At 38.3% G+C, this 24001-nt stretch overlaps 1 protein-coding gene across 7 annotated transcripts in view; it reads right to left on the bottom strand.

The window, feature by feature from the left end:
- SUSD1 (sushi domain containing 1) overlaps positions 1–23949 on the bottom strand; it is a 52205-nt gene extending 28256 nt beyond the window's left edge. For 4 of the 7 annotated variants that reach the window (XR_007780484.1, XR_007780485.1, XM_030237453.2 and 1 more), the window contains exons 1-11: positions 23636–23947; positions 21665–21796; positions 19966–20121; positions 19193–19345; positions 17711–17887; positions 15212–15391; positions 13046–13225; positions 7722–7816; positions 5792–5981; positions 4721–4815; positions 3480–3666 (exon numbers count right to left, since the gene is read on the bottom strand). Coding sequence is in view for 5 of the 7 variants with exons in the window: in XM_030237453.2 (XP_030093313.2) it covers positions 3480–3666; positions 4721–4815; positions 5792–5981; positions 7722–7816; positions 13046–13225; positions 15212–15391; positions 17711–17887; positions 19193–19345; positions 19966–20121; positions 21665–21796; positions 23636–23714 (1624 nt within the window). In the remaining 2 variants the exon portion in view is untranslated. Of the gene's footprint in view, positions 1–3479; positions 3667–4720; positions 4816–5791; positions 5982–7721; positions 7817–13045; positions 13226–15211; positions 15392–17710; positions 17888–19192; positions 19346–19965; positions 20122–21664; positions 21797–23635 lie in introns of all 7 variants that reach the window. The other 3 variants (XM_050987151.1, XM_050987150.1, XM_050987153.1) reach the window with 3 other exon arrangements.
- Between the last annotated feature and the right edge of the window lie 52 nt (positions 23950–24001).

The following is a 24001-nucleotide window of genomic DNA, read 5'->3' as shown; positions in this document are numbered from 1 at the left end:
GCTGAGAAATACAGGAAGAACTACAATTATCTGAGGTACACAGACTCAAGGTCAAGCCTACTCAAACCCCCTGGAAAGTACATGTACAAATATGTAAGGAACTGCAGCATGTGAATAGTATGCCTTGAGCAAACTCAAAATACAGCTTGATTCTAACCAGAAAATCAAGATGAGGAAAAGCAATGAGAAATCATAGTTTAACCTAATAAGAATTATTTACAAGAAGGAAATGTAATCAATTACTCAGGCACAAAAGATCTCTTTCTAGTGTCCAGAAACACTTTTGGTCTTACTATGTCTTGTGTAATAGTGGTCTGTTCTAAAACAAAAGAAACCTAACCAGACTCTGTAAATATATAGGTATTCACAAACCACCAAAACACTAGAGTTTTCATAAAGAATCTATCCAAAGCAAAGCTCAAAACCAGATTCAAATATCAACAGAATTTTAATGCGGCTGAACTGAATAAATTACTCTTACTCAGAATATTAGCAATGAAAGTAAAATCGACCTAGCTCCTTATTTATTATTCTGTTTTTCAAGCACTTGAAAAAATGGTTACAAAATGGTTCAATCATCTTCATTTCATATGTAAAAACAGGGAGTGAAATTAAGAGCAATGCCTCCCCTGAGCTTTAATAAAGGATATTCCAAAGGAAAATGAACAGAGCCATGTGTAAGCAGTATAATCACAAGTATGCCAACAAGACACTCCTTTCCTTCTCTGGAAAGGGACACGAGATTCCTTGTTTAAAAGACAATCTTGCTACCATCCTTTCACAGCTACAATATAATTACTGCCTAATAATTTTTGATAATCAACTCAATTTCCAATTTCCAGTAGACAAGTGGTCCGAGTTTCTTCAAAATAAGACAACATAAAAGACTGTGCAAGATGCCTGTTGCAATGGTCCATGAAGCATTTGCTAGACTTGTGTATTTACCATCCACAAGCCAAAAGGCAAAACTAACTTTGTGCTCAGCACCGAACTATTTTTTTAGAGGATGCTACTTATCAGGGAGAAAAACAAGCTTTTAGGTCCAAGTTCTTGGCCTTTTTTTTTTTTCTTTAGAAATAATTTAGGATATAAATGTATACTTATTCAGGGTGAATATCGACATAGATATAGATATTCAGGATACAGAAGTAACTTTCATTACAGGCATTCACAAATCTTGGTTTTTTGAAAAAATACCCAAACTTATTGCTAGCATTTACATACTTATTGTATTCTGAAACAGTCTAAAAATTACACAATCACTATCCTTGTCAGGAAATCAGGTCTGTAAGGCAGTGATCCTCCAACTGTCTGGAACATGTCTCTTCACATTTTCAAAACTCCATAGTTAAGATTTTCCAAACTCTCAAAATGTAGACGGTTTATAAAGGTCAAGGAGACACAACATCTGGATTTGGTCTCAGCTGTGGCTACAGACCAAGTGGTCATGTACCTCTTCAAGGACAGCATATGAAACCTCAAACAACCCGTGAGAACATAATCAGTAAAACACTTTTGTAAGTCTCGGTTTCCCTAGAGCTTCTGTGCTTAAGGCATATTTTGCATTTTTACAATACCATTTAGCTGGAAAAGCACCAGAGCTAAAAAAGTCACTTTTCAGAATTAATTTGACAGATAAATTGAGATCATTCCATCCACCATGGAAAATGCATATATGATTACAAAATAACTGATTAAGATGAAAATAATAGTATAAATAGTTTAAATTATAGTTTTTATATAAATTAAGCTGCTTGTATAGGTAATACAATTCCAAGACATAAGACACTGAAGTCAAAGCAGCACTGCCAGAGGAATTATTTCAGCTGGATCCTTTTAATCTTAGATGAGATAACAACACAACTAATCTTATTTAAATTCCATTATTTGGCTAGTTTTGCCACAAGATCATTATTGGCTTTTTAATTTTCTGCAATTTCTGCAAAAACTATTAAAAATACATACTTTTATGTTTTTTCAGTAGAAGTCAGAAAATAAGAAATGTTTTCACACCAAGTTTTTGATAAAGACTCCTAATATGACAGAGCAACACCCATCTTTTATTGCTTATAGAGTAAGTTAACTAACAGGTATAAACAGGCTTGTGTAGTAAAATCTCCTTTCAAAACGGAAATAACCAAATGTTTACACAAAGACCTTTCCAGGGGCTATGCATATGCATTTGTTAAGCCCTAACTCAGCAGAGAGGAAAATATGCCAGCTAAATATGCCATCTGCCAAGACACAAATACCATTTCACACAGCACCTGCTGCAAAGTGTTCTCTAGAGCTCTCCTGAGTAAGTGACCTGATGCAATCCTGCAGAATTGAGGAAATACCACAGGATGACAGAGTAAAAAGCTTTTCCTTTTCTCTGAGTATATATTCAAAAATTATCACTATCAAACAAAATTCTGAGATATCTTACTAGCTTTTTAAACAAAGACACGTACTCATGAACTCATGGGCACTACTTTTGAGTGACAATTAGGAAACTAGTGAAAAGGAATTAGCAAATCATTACTTAATTTCATTAAAAAAAAAAAAAACAGGCCATTGTATATCTTAAACAGCAGCTTTAAGAAACAAGAGATGTTTTACCTTTCATGAAGCTTTAAACCATCAGATTTACTATTGAAAATACAGCAAACCTATCCATTTCAAAACACAAATCTCCAGCTCTTCCTAAGCAGTCAGAAGAGAATTGATTCCATCTAGTGGTTGAACAGAGTTACAGACACTCAGAGAGCTTTCACGTTCCTTACCTAATATAATTTTTACCCCTGACAGGAAGAGAGGTACCATCATCAAACACCGCACTGCACTTCACCTGATACAGAAATTCTGACAGTACAGAGATGGTAAAAACTGTGCTAAATAAATCAAGACCCATAAGGTGTTTCTCATCGAGGCATTTTAGTGAGATACATCTTGCTAAATTGTAAACCCAAGGCTCTTCCTTCGCAGCTAATTTGCTCAGAAGTCTTTTATGTTTTGTACTCTGCCAATTAGAGGCAAAAGTATCTGTATGAGGTACTTGCAGATTCCTGTACTCTACTTTGGATTCTTGCAGACTTTATTGGTATCTGTCTCTGTTGTCACAAATACCAATATAAAGTGCAGTTGAGCTATTAACTCCACTATGGGGAGAAGTTTTTCTTTAAAAAAAGCCTTAGACTCTAACAGGTTGAGGAGTTTAACTCAGCTGTCCTAGATACTAGTTTTGTGTCCAACCCACCAAACTATCTTTTCCCTGATGTCCTAAAATGACACATTAACACTCTGTGCCTCAATTTTTTCCCCCCTTCTGGCTCTGAACTCTACAAAACCCATAAAAAAAACAATGGACAGTTTTGAGCATGGAAAGAATACTTTGGCAAGCCACCACACAAGACTGAGATCAACAATGCAGATTCACTTGAGTGTCTTACACCCACTAGGTGCTTTTGTAAATATATAAAATAAATGGCATGACCCACCTGTAATTTGTGTTGTCATAGAAACAAGCAGTGAAAAATTCATAGCTACCATGGAAATATTAATAGAGTAATTGGTGCCTGGTTGCAAATCTAAACAAACTTCAGGAGCTTGCTTGTGTGTGGAAATTTCGAAGGTCATTTCATGAAAGAAGTTCTTCTGATACCAACGCTGGCCTTGCACATGAAACTGTAACCAAAAAATCACAGCATGAAAACTGAAATGTTAAAATACAATACTTGCATTCAGCCATGTCATGCTCCATTAGAAGAAACAGCAGAAGAGAGCACTGCTTATGATGTGTCAAAACTGTAGGCATTGACAGTTACTCAAATTCTAATCCTTCCATCTTGATCAGATCTGATATTTTCCTGTTTTTTTCACTTCCCCCTCTAGCCTATCCTCTTTTATATTAATTTCCCCTAGACCATATTTCCTGCTAACATACAGGCTTCCAGTAACAGTTCACTCTTATTGAAGTATACTCTCCTGGTGAATTACAAAAATAAGCTCACATGAACACCTCTTCAGTTTCACCCTGAGGATCAAGGCAAAATCAAGTTATTTTGACCTATATCAAAATGACTACTACACTCTGGGATCTGTCTACAGACACCTATATTCTCAGGGAAATTTACAGGCTCATAGGCTCTTTTGTTTTTTTTTCAGTAGGATTTCCTCTTTTATTGTTGATGACTGAAATGATCATGAAGTCAGTAACTTAAGGCCTCTCCTCATCAAATGATTTCTCTGTAATGAAAACAAAAATGCTTGCTGGATATGAATTGTGTGTTAATTTCCCTTTAAATAGATCCTATGCCTTCAGATAATCTTTTACTGTCTCCTGGCACAGAGAAACCTGAGACAACAGCAGGTGGTCAAGAGTCACGGCAGAAGTAGTTCATGTACAAATTCCCCACTGGGATAAGGGCAGACTGAAGGCATACCACAAGGCAAAGAGAACTGACTCAGAGGAACTGGAATAGAGTTGTGTGAGTGGTTTGCCTGAACATGGCAAACTTGAAAGGAGAGCAAATTAAGAGTTAAGTATGGGAAAAATAAGCAAGAAACAGTAGACTACAAGAGAGTGTGGTCTTTCTTTGGCTGCTATACAAGATTATTCTTCGGGGTTTTATGAGACATTATTATAATAAGGAACACTGCTAGCAGTAAGTGTTTGAAAAATCAGGTTTTTGATTGATAAAAATTTCTTTCTAGATTGAAAGTACAGATTGTCACTTACTGAGTATTTGTCTTCCACATGAGTTCCCCTGACATTTCTCCTCCATTTCAAGCAGGTATCATTAAAAATTAATACATTATTGAAAGCTTCCTTAACTGTAGAGACAATTAAAAAAGAGATCAACTTACTTTAAAAATTCTACCTCCTTCAACTTAATTGAATATTAGTAGCTGAGAATAAAATTTTTTTTAAAGTTTTAAACTTCATTCTTTTCTGAGACAGAGAGGTAGGCTATAATTTCTTTTTGAATGAACAAATAGGATAAGTAAAGCATGATCATTTTCCAGAGAAATTGGCTTTTGGAAAAACCCAAGCATGCTATTCAGGAAATCTAACACATAATTTACTTGTCCAGGCCTAGAATGTTAAAATGACAGAAAGATCAAGTGTTCAGGCCTCCTGATTTAAATAAAATTATCACAGAACTATTTGTCATAGTTGATACCCTTTAGGAAAGAGCATGTGAGCAAAAGCATTTAGTGGATTCCAAAAGCAATTATTTCTCAAGGTCTGTCTCAACAGAATTAGTAGTCAGAAGACAAGCCTAAAGTCTCCATGACTAAAATACTACATAAATCCACTGTTAGAAGATTATTTCTATACAGTTACTGATAACTGCCAGAACCCTGCTAATCACTGGTAGACACAGGAGCATTGTCTGTAATGCTCATACCACTTCGATTAGTATCACATAGCCAAGCAACAGGGAATTCTCCTATAGGCAGAGAATCATACTTCAAGGGAAAAAATAGAAACCAGTAGGCACTGTACCACGGACTAAAATTCTGTACCAATCCTGCCTCAGCCAGAAGGCAAGTTCCTGAAAAAGCAAATTTGTCAAATCTTTCTGAAGGGCACTTTCTGTCCCTGCTCTCCTTGCTCATAAGAGTCAATGGCCAAGTTAGCAGAAAGAAAAACATCTTTCAGAAAAAGAGGATGCTGACAGTGGCTACATGCACGTAGCCAGCTTAAAGAATTACGAAGTCTAGGAAACAGAACCTTTTCCTGTCTGTGAACTCTGCAGCACAGTAAGTTCTTTTATAAGCACATAGAATACAAAACACAACCTACCTTTTGTCTGAATTGCTACTGTAACTGAGACAGTGATGTTTGTAGAAGAAATGGTAGTTACATTCACCACATAGTTACTTCCAGAGTCCAGGTCTAAACACACCTTTGGATTATCTTCACTTGTACTGATGTTAAATACCACATCTTCTGAGAATATCTTCTCATCCAATCTTTGGCCCAGTATATGAAACTATTGAAACAAAGACAACAGTGCAATTTGTTGTGGCTCACCAGAATTCAGAACACTAACTAATTTAATCCTATTGGTTCTTAAAGGGAACACAGGATTACATCTGGTTAAGAGTATCAGTTCAAGGAAAATATGTAAGTTTTTGACTAGCTATGGGATGTCTCAATAAACTAGATCTTTAGTTCTTCTGGCTGTTAAAATTATTCATATTATTTCATATATTTCTACAACAGATAGAAGGAATCTATTATGGAATCTAATCCAATCTATCAGGAACCTAATTCACTGGACCCTACAAAGATATCCAACTCAAATAGTAAGGTGTCAGCAAATATTGTTTCTTGTCTATAGCACACAGATAGAAAGTACATCAACTTGTTACTTTCTTTCACTTTTGCTTGTCTTTCCCCCTTGCCCCACAGAAACAGCAGTAAGACAGAACACCAAACAACAGTAAATGAGCTTGTCTAAGATTGTCCCAATGTAGTGAAAAAGAAATCTGTTGCTTGTATGGCATGAAGGGACAGACAAAGCTCACCTTCTCTGGCCATTCTGAAGTGTCTTTCAGATGACAGAATTCAGGAAAAGCATGTGAAGAGAGCACATTATACCAGAGATCCACAGCTTGCCAGTTACCACTGGCTACATAAAAACCAGTTTTGGCCTGTTAAGGGAACTGGGAAGCTGTGTTTTCCATCTCAGCAGTGCTCAATAAAAGTACACAAACTAAAAATACTTCCTTTACAACGAAGGAGGAGAAAGGAGGAGAAAGACCGGTTGTTTTCCTTATTACCCAACCTTGAAATGCTTTCCATATTAATGCACTTACCCCAGACACCCTTAATATTCCCTTTTATTTTTTCCTTACTTGTTCATACTAAAAAAAAGGCAAAATAAACCAAAACCAAATAACTCACACACATACAGAAAACCCCCTTTCTTGGGATGTTATTGAGAAAACATGGAAATTCTTATCATGTTGTTTTGGCCTTCAAGAACACTGACCAAACTTTTGTTTCTGAGAATTTATGCCTTAAGTTTTATTCTTATGCTCATGTAAATTAAAAGATAAATAAAATAAAATAAAATAAAATAAAATAAAATAAAATAAAATAAAATAAAATAAAATAAAATAAAATAAAATAAAATAAAATAAAATAAAATAAAATAAAATAAAATAAAATAAAATAAAATAAAATAAAATAAGAGAAAAAAAAGAAGTCCTTACAAAGGTTGTTTCAATTTCCAAGAAAAATGGTTCTAAAATGCCCAGATATACATTAGTTGAAACTTTGAGCAAGGCACACTATTTTGATATACCTTGCATTTTTAAAACATGTTATATCCAGTATATGCAAGTGAGACACAGTTCAGTTGAGATGCTTGTCAAAGATGGGGACAGAGCCCAAGTTCTGCAGTGTTTTCTGTGGCAATGTGAGCTTGAGCTCTTCAATGGAACTTCACTAAAACCTAAACTTATGCTGTAACCTCTTACAGATTTAAGCAGGCATTTAGGTGATTTACTGGAATGAGACGCTGAACCCTGAATTTTTTCACCTACCTTTAAGACAGGAATTTTCTTCTTTGCTACCACAGCCAGTCACCTCCAGGTGTTCCACTGGGAAGATCAAGACAAACTGCCATACCAACAAACCCACAATACAAATATCCACTGCTGAATCAGCAGATATAACCAGAACAAAGTTACTCCCAATCTCAAATATTTCCATTATTACTTACTGTGTATGTTTCCTGCACTCCCAGCCTTCCACTTTTCCTTTGCCAGCTCACACAAGTTTCATTGAAAATGGATAAATTACTAAATAATTCCTCCTCTGTGACCAAAAGCATGAACACAGAAAGAAAATAATTACTTCTCATGCATATCTTATGTTTGGAGCAAGTGCTTATTTCTTACTTTTTCTGTGGTTTGGTGTTTTTTTGCATTCCTTTTTTGTCCAAACAGGAAAAAAACAAAGAAGGTGAGCACATTTTAGGTAGAAGGCTTTCTCTTAAATGTGTTGGCTCCTAAACTTAAAATAACAGGCTAACTGAAGAAGCATGTCCTGAGCTAAAGACTGTGAACTCTTTAAACATACAGACAGCATTACATAAACTGACCCAAGGAACTTTTAAGAAAGCTTCTGTGTTAGACTGGAAGAGGATTTATTTGTAGCTGAATCAAAGTTTTGGTTTATTATTGAATCGAGTGCTTTTTAAAATGTGTTGGCATTTTTTTCTTGTAGAATAAATAAAATTAAGTAACACAGCAGAACACTTTTCAAAACAAACATTAAATTAAAACAATGGAGCCCACAGAATCAAGCATGTAGGAAGTACAGCTCTAGCAACCAGAGATACATCCCTCAACACACATCTGTTAATTTATACACTTAGAAGAGCAGGGTTTCTCAGAGACAAAGCACAGCTAGGAAGGTCAGCACAACCATGCTTTTTTTCAGCAGCTCTCTCCCTGCTGTCATTAGACACTGTGCAGTTGCTCTCACATGACAAGATAACATTCCCACATAGCTAAGAACTAAGCTCCCTCTGGTCACAACTCAGATCGACAGCAAGCACACCTACTCCTTTCCTTCACCAGCCTTCAAATTGTCATTCCTTTGTCCTACTACCATATTTTCTTACGACATTCACTATATGACCAAGGTCATACAAACCCAACCTGATATAGAATCTAAGCTGAAAAACACTTACTAGCTGCTGAAAAATTGAAAGGTATTTATAGGACAGCACTGATAGATACTTCAGGGAATATTCACAAAATAGTTAGTGTATTGTTCTGATGCTAAAGCAAGCACAGGTCAGGGCACTCTTCCCCTGTATATAAAAATCATAACCATCTCACAGGAACCCTCTTGTATCATGTGGGTATCAAGATGGCACTAAAATAAATCAGCACATTAAGAGTTTCTAGCATTTCATACTTAGGTAGCTGTTTAGAACTACAATGTAACTGTTAATGTATTTTGCAGCCCCCTTTTTTTTTTGTATTATTATTAGAACTGCCATAAAACTGTTTCTAAACATTACCTCCCTTTCCATATATTCAACAAATACATGCCTCACTCACTAGATCAGTTCATCTCCCAACTAATTTTAACTCCCCCATTCCACATTCATTGTATATGGAAATGCTTTCATGTTTCCAGGACAGAAGAAAGAGATTAATCTCTGTGTCCTCTAAAACAAATTTCTTACAAATAGCTGTGTGATTAACTGTATTTATGGGCTGCTTATTGTTATTGTTATCTGTTTTGCAGTACTGCCCCAAACTCTGCAGTCTAAGGCTTCTGTAGCAACACAAAGCAAAAGATTATGTTCAGTTGTTGCAGTCTTTAAATCAGACACAGTTTTTTTTAAAGAGTGGATAACAAGAAGGACACCAGAGGGAAAATGTTTCCATATCCATGAGATCTGAATTAAAATGCATAACAAGGAGGTGGGAGGGGACAAGAGAGGGAGTAATCTGCAAGACTTCTTAGCCAGAAAATCTGCAATTTGACTTAGGAGTTTATATAAGTATAAATAGAAATATAATATATATATAAATATATAAGAGATAATATAGATAATATATATATTATAATATATTAATATATATAATATATATTATATAATATATAATATATATATATATAATATATAATATATAATATATATATATATAATTATATAATACAGCTAAAAAAAAAAGGAAAACAAAGCAGCAAACAACAAAAGAGATTGCACTGGATATTTAGGCAAGGAAAGAAATCCTTACAGTAGCTTCCTTGGAAGGAAGAAGGCAGAACTACTGGCTTTTTTTTTTTTTCTGTAAATACATAAACTTTTTGTTATGCTTTCTAAACTTTGAGGACAAGGCCACCGGGCAATGACCATAAATTCACAGAATAGCTGGCAGATCTTTCCTCAAAAGTTTCCACTTTAAACGGATGTGAGTGAAAGAGCATGAAAACCTCTGCAGAGCAATTACCACAACAAAGTCTTCAGCCTTCTCAGGAGACTGATTTTTCTCCTTTACTCTTACTGATCACACAATCTTTGTTTGGACAACCAAATATACAGAAAGGGCTTGGTTTAACATTAATCCCAGCAGCATAAACACAGTATCTAATAACAGCACAAAGATTTCTCTGAAAAACACATTCTGCAACTAGAGGGAGACAGGTTTCTTGAAACATTCATTCTACTGTGAAATCTAACAGTGCCAGTGCCTTACAGAGCTTGGGAACTCAGTTTGTGAAACACACAGTAGCATCTAGGTCTCAAATGTATCTGATTTTGATCAACAGCTTATACTTAAACTCACAAATAAGACGGGAGAAGCAAAGACCCTGCATTTGCCTGTATCTCAGCACTATAAATTTTAACTTGTGATTAACCAAGGCAAGTGAAGTTCACTGCTACCCCACTGATCTTCAGGTTACCTTCACGATCTTTTTCCCATCCCAACAGAAAGTGTCCAAGGAACAACATGCAAATAAATACATGGAGAACCAGAGGTGAAAGGTAAAAAGAAACCCTGGAGGAGTCAAAGAGAGAAAGGCAGATTTGGAGAGGACAGAGAGATGCAAATAGCACCAGGCTGTTGGCAGCCAAGACAGGTGCTGGTAAACACAACACAAATGGTAGAATGCAAAAAAAAGCAAAGTGTTTCAACAGCACCAGTGAGTGTTGGAGGGGGAGAAATATCTCAAAGACAGGTGCCAAGAGGATGGTGCCAAACTCTTTTCAGTGATGCCCAGAGACAGAATGAGGAGCAATGGCATAAACTAAACCACAAGAAGTTCAACCTCAACTTGAGGAAAACTTCTTTACACTGAGGGTGGCAGAGCACTGGAACAGGCTGCTCAGGGAAGCATGAAACATGCCAAACCCACCTGGACACATTCCTGTGTCACCTGCTCTAGAAGACCCTGCCTTGGCAAGGGGTTGGGACTGGATGATATCCAGAGGTCCTTCCAACACTAACGGTTCTGAGATTCTGGGAAACCAAGCACTTCTACTCCACAGGGAAAGAAGTTCTGTGAGGACCAGCTATACAAGATGTCCAGGCTCACACACTGAGCACACTAGACAACAAGTATTTTAATTGCTAGTCTGTTCTCTGCACTTCAATTACCTCATTTTGTGTGTATAAACCAGAGGTTGGTAAAAACTGTAATCCAGCTCACTACTACCTTACCTTACTGATGGCTTAATCCAATCGGCATCACAAGTAAAATAAACTTTGTAATTAAAAAGTTGAATTAACTAAATGTAAAATTAACATTTTTTAGTATTTAAACTAGCTACTTAGAAAAGTACTTGTATAGACACACACACATATATATTTACCATATATCAAAACTGACAATGCAAATAAAAGACATCCATAGCAATCACTTTTTAAGAAATGAAGAAATTAATTGTCAAAGAGAATTTCCTGCAGATGTTCTCTTAACTGCCTCATTTCTAATGGAATTTTTCAGGCAGGATAAAAAGACAATTGGTTTTCCAACACCTATCATGAATTAGTTTGGAATGGTTCATAATTTTCTCTCATTTTAATGGGTGTTATTGTTACATGCCATTAAAAGCATGTAAATGTCAAAGGCATCCCTGCACAAGCAGAAATTTAATTTAATTTTAAAGCAATTTTTTAACTCTAGTGAATAGGAAAAATGTAGAAGTCAAGAAGATGCAAGATTTTCTAACAATTTCCTGTTGATGATTAATTTTTTTTAAAGAAGTCTGGACTAGTTAGGCTATTTTTGTAACTCTTCTTTACCATTCTATTTGACAGCAACTGACTTTTTTGGCTCTCTGATCCAGCAGCAAGGACTGGAATCTGACAAAACACTTGCTGAAATCCACGGTAATCCTGTGAGTGCAGTCTGCAGGTTCAGGCCCTTCAAAACTTCACAGCACTCAAGACAACTCTTGGCATTTCAAAGACTGACAGACCTGACTAACTTAGTCACTTTACACAATGCTGGCTTCAAAATCAATTCACAAAATACAGTCACGTGAGTTTCCTGAATGAAATATGAATCACGACTTGTAACAACAGCAGTTCCATTTTCACTTGGAGACTTTAACAGCTGAGAGAACTGGTTTTCTGCATACTCATTTTACTTTATGTCACATGTTTTACATTCACCACAGACGCTCAAGAGATCAAGTGAGGGAAGAGAGGCCTCATGCAGTAACTCTAGATGAAGTTAAGTGGCAGCAGTCAAGGACATATTGCTAGCAATTTTGAAAACCATGAAGATGTTTCAAAGCTAAATGAACACTATCTTCTGCAAAAGATAGCACTGCTACTTAAGAACTAGAGATAGAAAGTGATAGACCACTCCTTTTTAGGACACAGGAGAACATTAATGAGCACAACAGTAATAGTCCAAAACATGTGCTTGTTGCTGCTGTTAATAAAATGTTAATGCATCCTGTTTCCAAGCACACAGTATGACAACACTTTTATTACACATCTCCCTTGTCAGAACTCATTCTTTAATATGAAAATTATCCTGGAATGAAATTTGGACAACTAGATGTAGGCTGAAAAGATGTAGGCAACCATGAACAAATTTTGCTTTGGTCACTACCAGAAAACAAAAAACAAAAGAAACAATGAGAGAGAGAGAGAGATAAAGGGCTTCAAATTAAATTGCCACTATTTTCACTGAAATGCACTTTACAGTATTAGAGTAAGAAGAAAATATTATTAAATGCCTTCTGCCCCTCTGGTGACCCTCCATGGTGTTCTAAAGCTGAAGGCCCTCAGTGAAGCAATAGAACTCCAGTAGCATTAGTCTCTTTCTGTTTGAGAAAAAAAAGCAGGACAGCTATAGAAAGATCTGTGGCATCCAGTAGAAGCTGCTGTATTGTTAACACTCTCTTCTGTGACGTCTCCATCCAGAAGTACCACCACATTCCCTACATCATAAATTAGAAGGGGATTTCTTGCCTTTATTCTTCCTCCTGCTCCTAAATTTAGAACAGGAGTGACAAACTCATCAACTTGTAATTTAAATAGTAACTTTGATGGTAATACTTACCTTTGCACACGAATGTAATATTCTCCCAAGACTGATCTATTGTGCATTCTGAAAAATTCCTGTCTCCATAGAAGTAATATCCCTCTTTACAGTGGTAGTACACTCTGCTCCTCAGAGTAGTAGAGTTGTCCCAGGTCATTGTTGTGTGTGGAATCGGCAAAGGTTTGCCACAGTCTATTTCTAGAACAGAGAAAAACAGGAAAAGAAAACCTTGAAATGAAAATAGGCAAAACATATTGAAGTGTTAAAGATGGAGGGATGAACTGTCCCAGCAATTTACACTTTGTTTTTTCCTCTTCTTAGAGATTCCCAGAAGTCAGGGAGTTCATCAGATCCCAGAATTTTGTGGCTGGAGACCTGCTAGCAGGGTGACATATTTATCCTACAAGATGACCCATAAAATAAAAGAAAGTGTCCTGATTAGAAATGGGCAGCAAGGATCTTCAAGCAAATTTTTGTGAATAAGTCTATCTTCCCACAAGACTCTCTTATCCTCCACATGCTATTTATTCCTTTATTTTACCTACCCTTAGTAACAGTAGATATTAAAATAGTCACATGGTCCAAGGAATGTCATGAAAGAACAGCATCAAGAAGGTTATGTTCCTTTGTCAGTGGATTTAACTCAAGTTTTGAAAAAAGATGCTGCTACAGACAAGATGAATGAGCAATTCTGGGGGAAAATTTGATAGATTATGCTAACGACTTTACAGATAATTGGAAAGCTGGGATAATGAACTAATAATTTAATTCATTTGCTCAAGTTTGAGGGTTGAATAATAAAAACAGGGAATAAAAGGAATAAAAAGTGAAGATCAAATAAATGGAACAGTATTATTTACGGTAAAATCTGCTTTTCAATTCACAATGAACATTATACCTCAATAAAAGACTCTACACCACTTCAGTTATAAGAAGCAAATACCCTAAGAATTAAAATCTTACCCTTATTAAAGCTTATATGGAGCAAAAAAGTTCTTTTAAAACCATTCAATAATTTTAAGTGTATCTGAAATTCTATTAAAAAAAAAGGAAAGCAAAGAAATAAAAACCAAAGCTTATAGAAACATGATCTGTACAACCTTTAAAGGAAAATTTAAACATATGTATTTAAATGGATAATACATCCATCATCATGACTATCTTCCTTTTCATACACCAATGAGTATGAATGTATCTACAATAAATCATGAGAACAGGCCTTAGAATAACTAATGCACATGGAAGCATGTGCTTAACTCATAGAAGGACAGTATATGATGAGACACAAAATTTCCTCCTGCTCCAGCTATCTGCCCATGGCCATTCTGTAAGAAGACTAAAGTGCAGAAGCACATTCTTGTGTAACATTGCAAAGATTCTACTTAGAGTCATGACACAGGATAAGAATATTAAAGGTCATTCTAAAAGTGGAGAGTGGTTATAACATACACATGGAGCATTCAAAAAAATTACTACATTTGATTGCAATAAACTTGCAAAGCTTGATCCTGGATCAAGCTGAAAAGATATTGCTTATCCAACAAGTGGAAAATTGAAGCTGTGAAAACTGACTAAAGAATGTAATTATTCTAAGGTTTCCTAAGTAAGAATATGAGCCCAGATTAAAAAAAAAAAAAAAAACAACAAAAGACAACAGAAGAGGGTTTTTTTTAATGTACTTCTGTGTTCCATCTTATTGAGGAACTCTTAAGGCTACATTCCTCCAAATCAAGTAAGAGACTTGACTCATCTCAAATAGCAACAGCATGTATGAGCAATCATAATTTGCAACTGGAAACTGTCCAAATACAGGAATTTCGAAGGTATGTTAATAACTAATAGGAGTTTGATTTCTGATAGTGGCTTCAACTGCTATCAGAAAAGTAGAGTGGATATTGAACTGGAAAAATCATCAGCAATTTAGGCTATATTTTCATCTCATGGTAATTCCAATGCCTGACATGCATTGGGATTATGTTCTTGGAATGTTAACTTTTTATTGCAACTACATTAGCAATACAGATTAAAAAAAAACCACCCTGTTCAATATATGGCTTTTGTTTTGTGACAGCTTTCTATGCCAGAAGACTGTATAAACTGAATGCCCAGAAGGATGACTGATATTTATTACAGTGAATTAAACAGTATCTATGCTAAACAAATCAGAAGGCAGGCTTTATTTACCTTTGCACACCAAATCAGGGCCATCCCACTGTCCCTTGGCATTGCAGACTGCAGTGCCACTGCCACCTGCCATCAGGTACCCATGAACACAGTCGTAAGTAACTTCACTTCTGTATGTGGTCCCACTCACAGATGTTGGATGTGCATTCAAAACAAAAGGTGGGGTCCCACAGTCCACACCTGAGGAGATGAAGGAAGAGGAAAACAGACCTGCTAGTCAACCAGCAGGAGCAATGACAGCTGCACTCACAGAATTATTTCTTCATCTTTACCAGCTAACCCTCTTCTCCTGTAGTAATGTGGCATTTCCTCAGGTCCTGTGCAATATTCCCACTATGACTGACAGTGTTGTAGCTACTCCAAACACCTACTTCCAAACAAAAGTACGCTTTTCTGTCTTTCTCTCAGAATAGCATGTTAAATCTGTTACTCCCTCCTCAGTCAAGCTGATAGTATAGAGAAAAGTCCTGGCTTTCTTCTGAATCTTTAGACTCTCCTGCTTTTACAAACCTGATTACATTGGATAAGGTGGTTCTATACCATGAGCAACATTCAAAGGAAGGCTGATGAGCAGAAACTACCTTTAGTTTTAAAAGTATACAATAACTGTAAAAATGCAAAACCATAGAAAAGGTTACTGCGGTAATCCGTGTTTTTCCTGGGCCTTATATGAGTCCAAATCCGGCTAGCATAAGACTCTAGCCCACACGGATCCGCATAGACAAAGGTAAAAGACGAGAGGCGCTCTTCTCCACGTGGGTGCAAGTATCCTGTTTATTGGCTTGGGGCAGGACACAGGTGATGGGTCACCCAAGTACAAAAGAGGCTCGGAGCTTTCACACAGGAGGTTTTATACCCTAGGGGGTGAGGGGCGGGGGAGAGAGAACCGGAGCCAATGGGATACCACTGGGGAGGGGCGAAGCACCTGTGGGACAGACCAGGTGTGCAGGGGGGATGTGTGAGGGGGAAACCATCTGATGAGGGAGGGGGAACCCGCCGCCAGTGCAACAACTAAATAAAACTATTTCGTGCAATACAACAGGTTACAACATACTATATAAAAGTTTCCTGTTAAGGCGAGAGTCTAGATAATGCTTAAAGAAAGAAGTCAAGTAGCACACACACACATACACACACACACACACACACACAGAGACACACACACACAGACACACACAGACACACACACACACACACACAAAAATAATCTGTTAAAGGTACCTTTACTAGTATTAAAAAAAAAATTCAAACTTGCTGATTTTAGAAAGAGAAGTCCTAATTGAAAAGGACTTGCAATACAAGGAGGAAATAAGTTTGACATTTCAGACTTTTGACTGTTTCTTGGTGTATCATGTACGTTATTTCAATTAGCCATAAGAGAGGTGCTGAGAAAGTCTGACCTGACCTATTGTTTGATTGTAGAAATTTTAAAAAATCACATGAAAAAGCAACTTCTGAAAAATGTTACAAAAAAAAATATATCAACAAGTCATAAGAATTACATTCCATAATCTTTCTCAAGGGACCACTTGAGACTCTGGGCACTCCCTTTTTGTTTTCAAATTCATTGTCCTTTTTTTTTTGGGGGGGGGGAAAGTGTTACTTGCATTGTTTTAAAATAGTTTTATCTTTTCTTTCTTATGAATTTCTAGTTACAGTCAATATTTTGCTTTTCCCAGCCACACTGTTTTAGCACCCTTATTTTAATTTATTCACTTTCCATAAATGTTACATTTCTATCTGTTCTTGGAGGGAAAAAAAAAAAGAGAGAAAGGGAGAACTGTTTCAGAGAAAAAATGAACTCTCCTCACTAAGTGACAATTTCCAAGAAGACAATTCTCCCCTATAGAATTGCTATACACATTGTGTCTTCTGTTAGCTAGCACTTCAACTATCATGTAACTAATATCAGGGGTTTTCTAACTACTCATGGGAACACAAAAAGAATCCTGCACTCATCAGCAGTAATTTTGCCAGAGAATGGATGATTAGAACACCAAAGCAAGTACATGTTTTAAAGACAGTCATAGAAAACTTAACTCTTCAGAGATGTGGAAGTGTCTGTTCATGCACAAAGGTTCTTAAAATTATGAAGACTACCCAGAGATGAGGAGTGCTATGCCCTCTTTTGCATCTACAGCAAACCTTCTGACAAAAGTTCACAAGGTGTCAGGAAAATTTATGAGAGGTCAACTAAGTAACCTTTCCCATGAAATACTAAAGAAATCAAGTTGTTTTCTAGGTCTCAGCTCACAGGCAGGAGGACACACTGCAGTGTCTGTAAAAATGCAGGGACCAGCATAAAAAATGTCACTACACTAAATGAAAAGGTAAACAATAACATGTCCTTTAATTTTCTTCTTTTTCTGCAAATAACCAGATCTTGAAAAAACATTTCCTTCAGATTGTGGAAATAGTCTACTATCTTCACAAACACACTCCCCCCATGCGTGAGCCCCCTTAATGAAGAATTTAAGAAATATATAAGACTCCTTTCACCTTTACAGCTTAAAGTGGCAGGTTCCCAAGTTTCGTTTGCAGTGCAGTATGAGGACTTTCCTTCATTGCTGTAAAACCCTTCTTGACACTCATAATGAACTGCACTTCCTGGTAGCAAGCTGTAGTTCCCCACAATGTAGCCATGCTGCATTTCAGGAGGGGAACCACATCCAATTTCTGCAAAGAGACTGGGTTGAAAGATCTCACAGTACATAAATCACAACACTGACTGCTTTAAAATCAGCTAAACTAGATGGTCACACCCCAAAATACACCTGATCTGATTAATCTGAGGGCTTACCAAAGAGGCAGAATAATAGATTTGAAGAACTGTCCTGGCCACAGTTGGAGGAACACAGGGAAGCAGTTACTGAGCTATACTTATACTAACATACAGCTGGAGCCACTCACAACACCAAAGAAGAGACACTGCAATGTGATGGTGCTTTGCGTGGGCCAGCCTCGTTACAGCCATGGCTGAATGATACTTCAACACCACAGGAAAATTTCAGGCCCCAACAAACAGCTTTATTTCCCTGTGTGCGGGAAAAGTGAAGCACTCTGCAGCAGATAAATTGAAATGAAATGTTCTGCCCCTCAAATCCTTCATCTCATTGAAACAGCCTGCATACAAAAGCTCTGCTCCTAAAGCACATCTGCTTGGACAGGGCTCCCTTGTGCAAGAAACACAATCGGTTCAGACACTCTACTTCACCACAGAATATGGAGAGGCCAGTCAGTGAGATAAGAAGCAGGGCTATCAGCAATTCTGGCAAACAAAGCAGAGCACTCCAGTCAGAGAAAGTGAGCAATTACAGGCTGTAAGCTGTACTGATGGTTCTGGCAATAATTCAGAAATAAAAGCTGAATATAATCTAGGCAGCTCCTTCCACCTGGGAAGCCTGTGTTCATTATATACTCTGATATCCACAGCTTACACTACTAGCAGTTTGCATCTGTGAAAACTGACACTAAAGACAGACTTTCAAATTGGAAGCTTGGTTCTGTTTTTTTGTTATGGCAACATAAACTGAACTATTTATGCAGGAGGCACAGTATGTAATAAATAGCTAAACTGTTATTTTATTATTCCTGTCCCCTAGGCTTTTTTCACTCATCTAACTTCTCTTATCAGCTATTTAGTCTCTCTTTTCTTCCCCTTTATGTGGTGGGATTATATAAACAACTGGATTACAACAGAATCCAGAATCCTTCTACTTTCATAACATTATCAAGCTTCTCTGACTCTGCACATCTGAAGCACTGCTGAGAACCTGTAGGAATATCTGGTGTTGACTTTGGGATCCTGACATTACTGGGACAAACTGAATATAAGAAGAGAAAAAAAAAAAAAAACATACAGTGAGCTAAATCCAGAGAAAGGGTTTCTGCCCTGGAGAAGTAGAGGCGAGAACAGGCACTACACTATGGTGCAACATGTGATTTTAGCTGCTAGCAAAAACAGCATTCAAAGACTCTCACCTTTGCATGAAACTATGTTTCCATCTTGATGAAAAGAATGCTCTCCAGTTTCTAATTTATAACCATCATTGCAGTAACACATGTAGCTTCCTTCAGTATTCACACACCTTGCATTGTGACCACACAGCTCAGACTCCTCACATTCATCAATATCTAAAAATTCAGAGAAAAGCAGATGCACTTCATAACCGGGAATTTTGTTTTAATTAATAATAAAGGCCCCAAGCTTAACTCCTCCTTGAAAAGTTCTACATAGCTTCTCACAGCTCTTCTAGGAAAACAGAGGAGCATATCTTCACGCATATGGAAAGAGGACTGTTGCAATTTTGGCACTACCTGTCTTTAGAATTACTGCTGGTGTATTTTACAAGTAGTTTCCATGTTCAAACAATTCCGGAAAAATCCTGTATCTGGACACCCCTTAAATGGTTACAACAGTTCATCACTAACAAGAAACTGGCTAATATTATACACTAAACAGAAAAATTACAATCTGGGGAATTTTTAGTATCATCCAATTTCATTAATCTAGCTGCTGCTGCTTCTTCTGAAAAGATCATTGTTTGAATAAGGTTGTGAAACAATGACTTGTAGCATAGCAGAATTCAAAAAGGAACTGATTCATAGCTGTTAGGAACCTGGATGTCAAACAAGCACATCAACAATGGCAGTTCTCTGACATAGTATCGGAAAATAAGTTCTACAGTGATAGGAAAAAAAAAAATTTCTGCAGTTCTAGATTTGTCATGCTCAGGATTCTTTGTGATGTCTACCTGTACAGTTTGTGCCATCATTGGGAATAAATGTCTTGTTATTGTTGGAGGCTCGGTATCCATCAAGGCAAACACAGTAAAAACTTCCATGTGTATTATGACACAGGGTATGATTTCCACAGATCTTGCTGGCTCCAATCTGGCATTCATCTTTATCTGTCAATACATTTAAAAAACATCAGAGAGAGAGTAAGAAAAATGGGATGTCCTCCCCTCCTCATTCATGCTCAAGTAACCAGACTTCTCCTTACTGATTTCCTTCACAAATTATTTGGGATGTCAACACTGCTGGTAAGCTGGAGAACAACAGAAACTTTTGTCCCTGGATGAAAATGTGAACAGAGTTTTGTGACACAGCTTAAGTTACCTAAGAGTCTAAGAGCAGCTGAAACCAGAGGGCCCTGCTCTTCCTTCTGCTCTTCCTTATGGCCTGATTATACACTGGCCTGATTTTAGAAAATCATGGAACACCTGGGTGGGGACAATCCCAAGCCCATCTACAGTCTGGATAGAGAATGGATCAGGTGCAGCCCTGCTGAGAAGGATTTGGGGGTGTTGGTAGATGAGAGGCTGGACATGACCTGGCCATGAGCACTCACAGCCCAGAAAGCCAAACATGTCCTGGGCTGCATCCAAAGCAGTGTGGGCAGCAGGGGAGGGAGGGGATTCTGCCCCTCTGCTCTGCTCTGCTCTGCTCTGGTGAGAGCCCACCTGGAACCCTGCACCCAGCTCTGAGGTGCCCAACATAAGACAGACATTGCCCAGCTGGGGCAAGTCCAATGGAGGTCATGAAGATAATCATGGGCTGGAGCACCTCTCACACACAAAGAGGCTGAAGGGGTTGGGGGATTGCTCAGTCTAGAACAGAGAAGGCTTGAGAAACCCTTATTATGGCCTTCCAGCACCTAAAGAGTACTTTCAAGAAAGCTGAAGAGGCACTTTGGGCAACATCCTGTAGTTCTGGGACAAGGGGGAACTGCTTTAAACTGAAAGAGGACGTATTTAGATTTGGCACTATGAAGAAATTCGTCATTGCAAGAATAGTGAGGCAATGGAACAGGTTGCCAGAGAAGTTGTGGATGCCCCAATGCCCCACTCCTAAAGTGTTCAAGGCCAGCTTGAACAGAGCTCCGAGCAACTTGGTCTTGTGGAAGCTGCCCCTGGCCATGGCAAAGGGATTGGAACTGTGTAATTTTTAAGATCTCTTCCAACTTGAAGCATTCTATGGTTTTCCTACAACGAGATACCTGAACTCTGTGCAGGATCCAGCAGCTGTCAGTGCTTTGTGAAAGCAGGGTAAGACAGGGAGGAGGAGATCATTGGTGAAAAACCCCCTTTAAGCACTGGTAAGCTATTGGAGACACTAAGACACAGAGTTTGACATTGACCTTTGATTCACATATTGATATGAGATAGTCTTAAAAGGACATTATCAGCCTGGTATGTTATTCATAAAAATATTGCTAATGTTGCCAGGAGTAAAATTATTTATACTAAATTACAGTAACAAAATGTTAAACAGCTTGAATATGTACAAGCCTTTTGGTTAGGAAAAACAAGCCAAATACATTCTATGGGAGATTCTTCCAGGAAATGACAAAGCTTTTAGCACACTTTGAAGAATTCATTAAAATTACTTGAGAAGAAGCATTTTAGGAATTTACAGAGTTTCTTTCCATTTTAGAAGGAGGCAGCTTACCTTGACAATGGGTTCTTCCATTGCCTACAAATCCATAATTGCAGATACAAACACTTTTTCCTCCACTCTGCTGACATGTTGCATGAATGTGGCAAGTGGCACAGACATCAGGAATGGATCTGTTCACAATTCCTTTAACGACAAAAACAACACAATTACCTTTTTTAAAATACCCTACAAGAGACATGGTAGGATAACCAGCGTGGAGATAAAATCCAGATTAAAACACATAGAATAGACTACTACCACCTCCCACCTCATTTGAAACTTGTAGGAAAACCACAGCTATTCTAATAAAAGACTAAAGACTAAAATAAACAGAAATTATTAAACAAATAAGTACACTGAGCATTTTTGTCCATCCTTCTCTTCTCTGACAACAAAGAAAAGAGTTTTTCAGGTTTCAGAAAGGTTTAGAAGGTACAGAGTAAGTAGCTCTATCCAATATTATTAATCTTTCCTCCATATGCATTTCTTTCTCTTTTGTCTTTAGTTCTGTTTCCTCTGTTCTGTTGTGCTTTTTTCTATTATTTAAACATAGACATTTGGGATAGTTCACCATCTGTTTGTATCATGTGCCAATATGGTAAAAATGTTATTCATAAAAATGTTGCTAATGTTTCCAGGAGTAAAATTACTTACACTAAAGTAATTTTAGAAATTAATTTATATTAAAAGTGGTTGAGAAGCATACAACCTAATTTTCTGTAATTTGACAGGGCTGTAAATATACAAGAAATTAGAATATTTTTTTTTTCTTTGCATTCATACTTTCAGGGCATTATGTTCATTTTTCTCCATTTTTCAATAAGCTCACTTTCTAAATGATAAATGTCAGAAAGGATGGATTTAATGTAGACAAATCATGTGTATGCTGATGCCTCTTTAAATTTTTAAATAGAGAACTAATACTGCACAAGCTGATGTCTGATGTTGCTTGACAGGGAAGTATGGAATGTTTTACTTTTCTAAGGTAGCTGAAATTGATAAGAATACTCACACTGCTCTATATTTAGCGTCTCTGACAAATTTTGGCTATTCTACAATGTCTAAATACATAACCAGAACTGGAAGGTGAAGGCAGCTGAACACTCTAGTATTTTTTTATGCAGCGAATTTATCACTGTGATAAAACTTCACATGCACAGGGTTTCAGGTTTTTTCCAGGGTTTTTATGAGTGCCTCAAGGTTGTTGTGGGAAGCATCACAGATTCCTATTCCTAATTATCCATGCTTTTATATACTTGAGTATGTGTGTGTGTTTCTGATAAGAACAGAAAACAAAAACTGTCAGCATGCAATGGCAGCCAACATAGATCAGAAAATTAAATTTACAAACAGCCACAGAAAGAACTTTCTCAGGATACCTCAATCTTCTGATAAGGCATGGGAGTATCCTACTCAGATTGCTGCTTCAGGAGACGTAAAAACGTGTTTCTGCCCCGCGCCTCACCTTACTACTACAGCTGAAATTTTATTACTTATTTATTACAGTTTATCACGCCAGCACTACAGTCCCCTCACTGTTCTGGCCCTGCCCGTGAGCTCCCTCCGGCGCGGCTCCCGCCGTGGCAGGCCCTCTCAGCCCGGCGGGACACCAGGTCGCTGCCACCACCGCGGTCAGCAGGTGTCGAGGAGACGCCTCAGCCAGCGCACAGGACAGCACCCACCACCGCTTCAATGCCACGGCTACCATCACCATCACCACCACCACCAAGGAATGCTCCGCCACCACCGAGAGCTGCCTCCAGCACTCTCACCACGTGCTGCTCCGCCACCATCACCACGGGATACCCGCACACGCATACCAGCAGGGGCTGTGCCAAACACGGCCAGCAAGGAATGCTCCGCCACCTCCACGGGCTGCCTCTGCCACCAACACCAAGGGCACCCGTCAAGCCGGGCGCCTGGCGTCGCGGCAGGGCTGGCGGCCCGGTCCCGCTCACAGTCCCGCTGCCCGGCCGCACTTACCCCGCGCCCCGCACCGCGGCAGCGCCAGCAGCAGCAGCAGCAGGAGCGGCCCCAGCGCCCGGCCGCCCCCCGAGCTCATGTCCCCGCCGCCGCCGCGCCCCTCAGTGCTGCACGGCGCCGGGGTCTCTGCATCGTTCCTCGGGGCGGAGGGCGGGAAGGGACCGAGGGCAGGGCAGGGCCCGAGGGCAGGCCCCGGGCGCAGAGCGGCTGACGCTGCCTCACGGCGGGCGGGACGGCCTTATCGGCGCCGCCGTGCCCTCGGCCCCCCCGGTGCTTTCACCCTCAGCGAGGCCCCTTTCCTCCCCCGCCGCCCTGCCCGCAAAACCCTATCTTTTCTTCCCTTTTTCTCTTATTTTCCTTTTTTTT

This window comes from Serinus canaria, chromosome Z (genome assembly GCF_022539315.1).
Source record: "Serinus canaria isolate serCan28SL12 chromosome Z, serCan2020, whole genome shotgun sequence".
Classification (NCBI taxonomy): domain Eukaryota; kingdom Metazoa; phylum Chordata; class Aves; order Passeriformes; family Fringillidae; genus Serinus; species Serinus canaria.
Note: the sequence above shows the minus strand (reverse complement) of the source record. Positions and strands in the feature narration are given on the sequence as shown.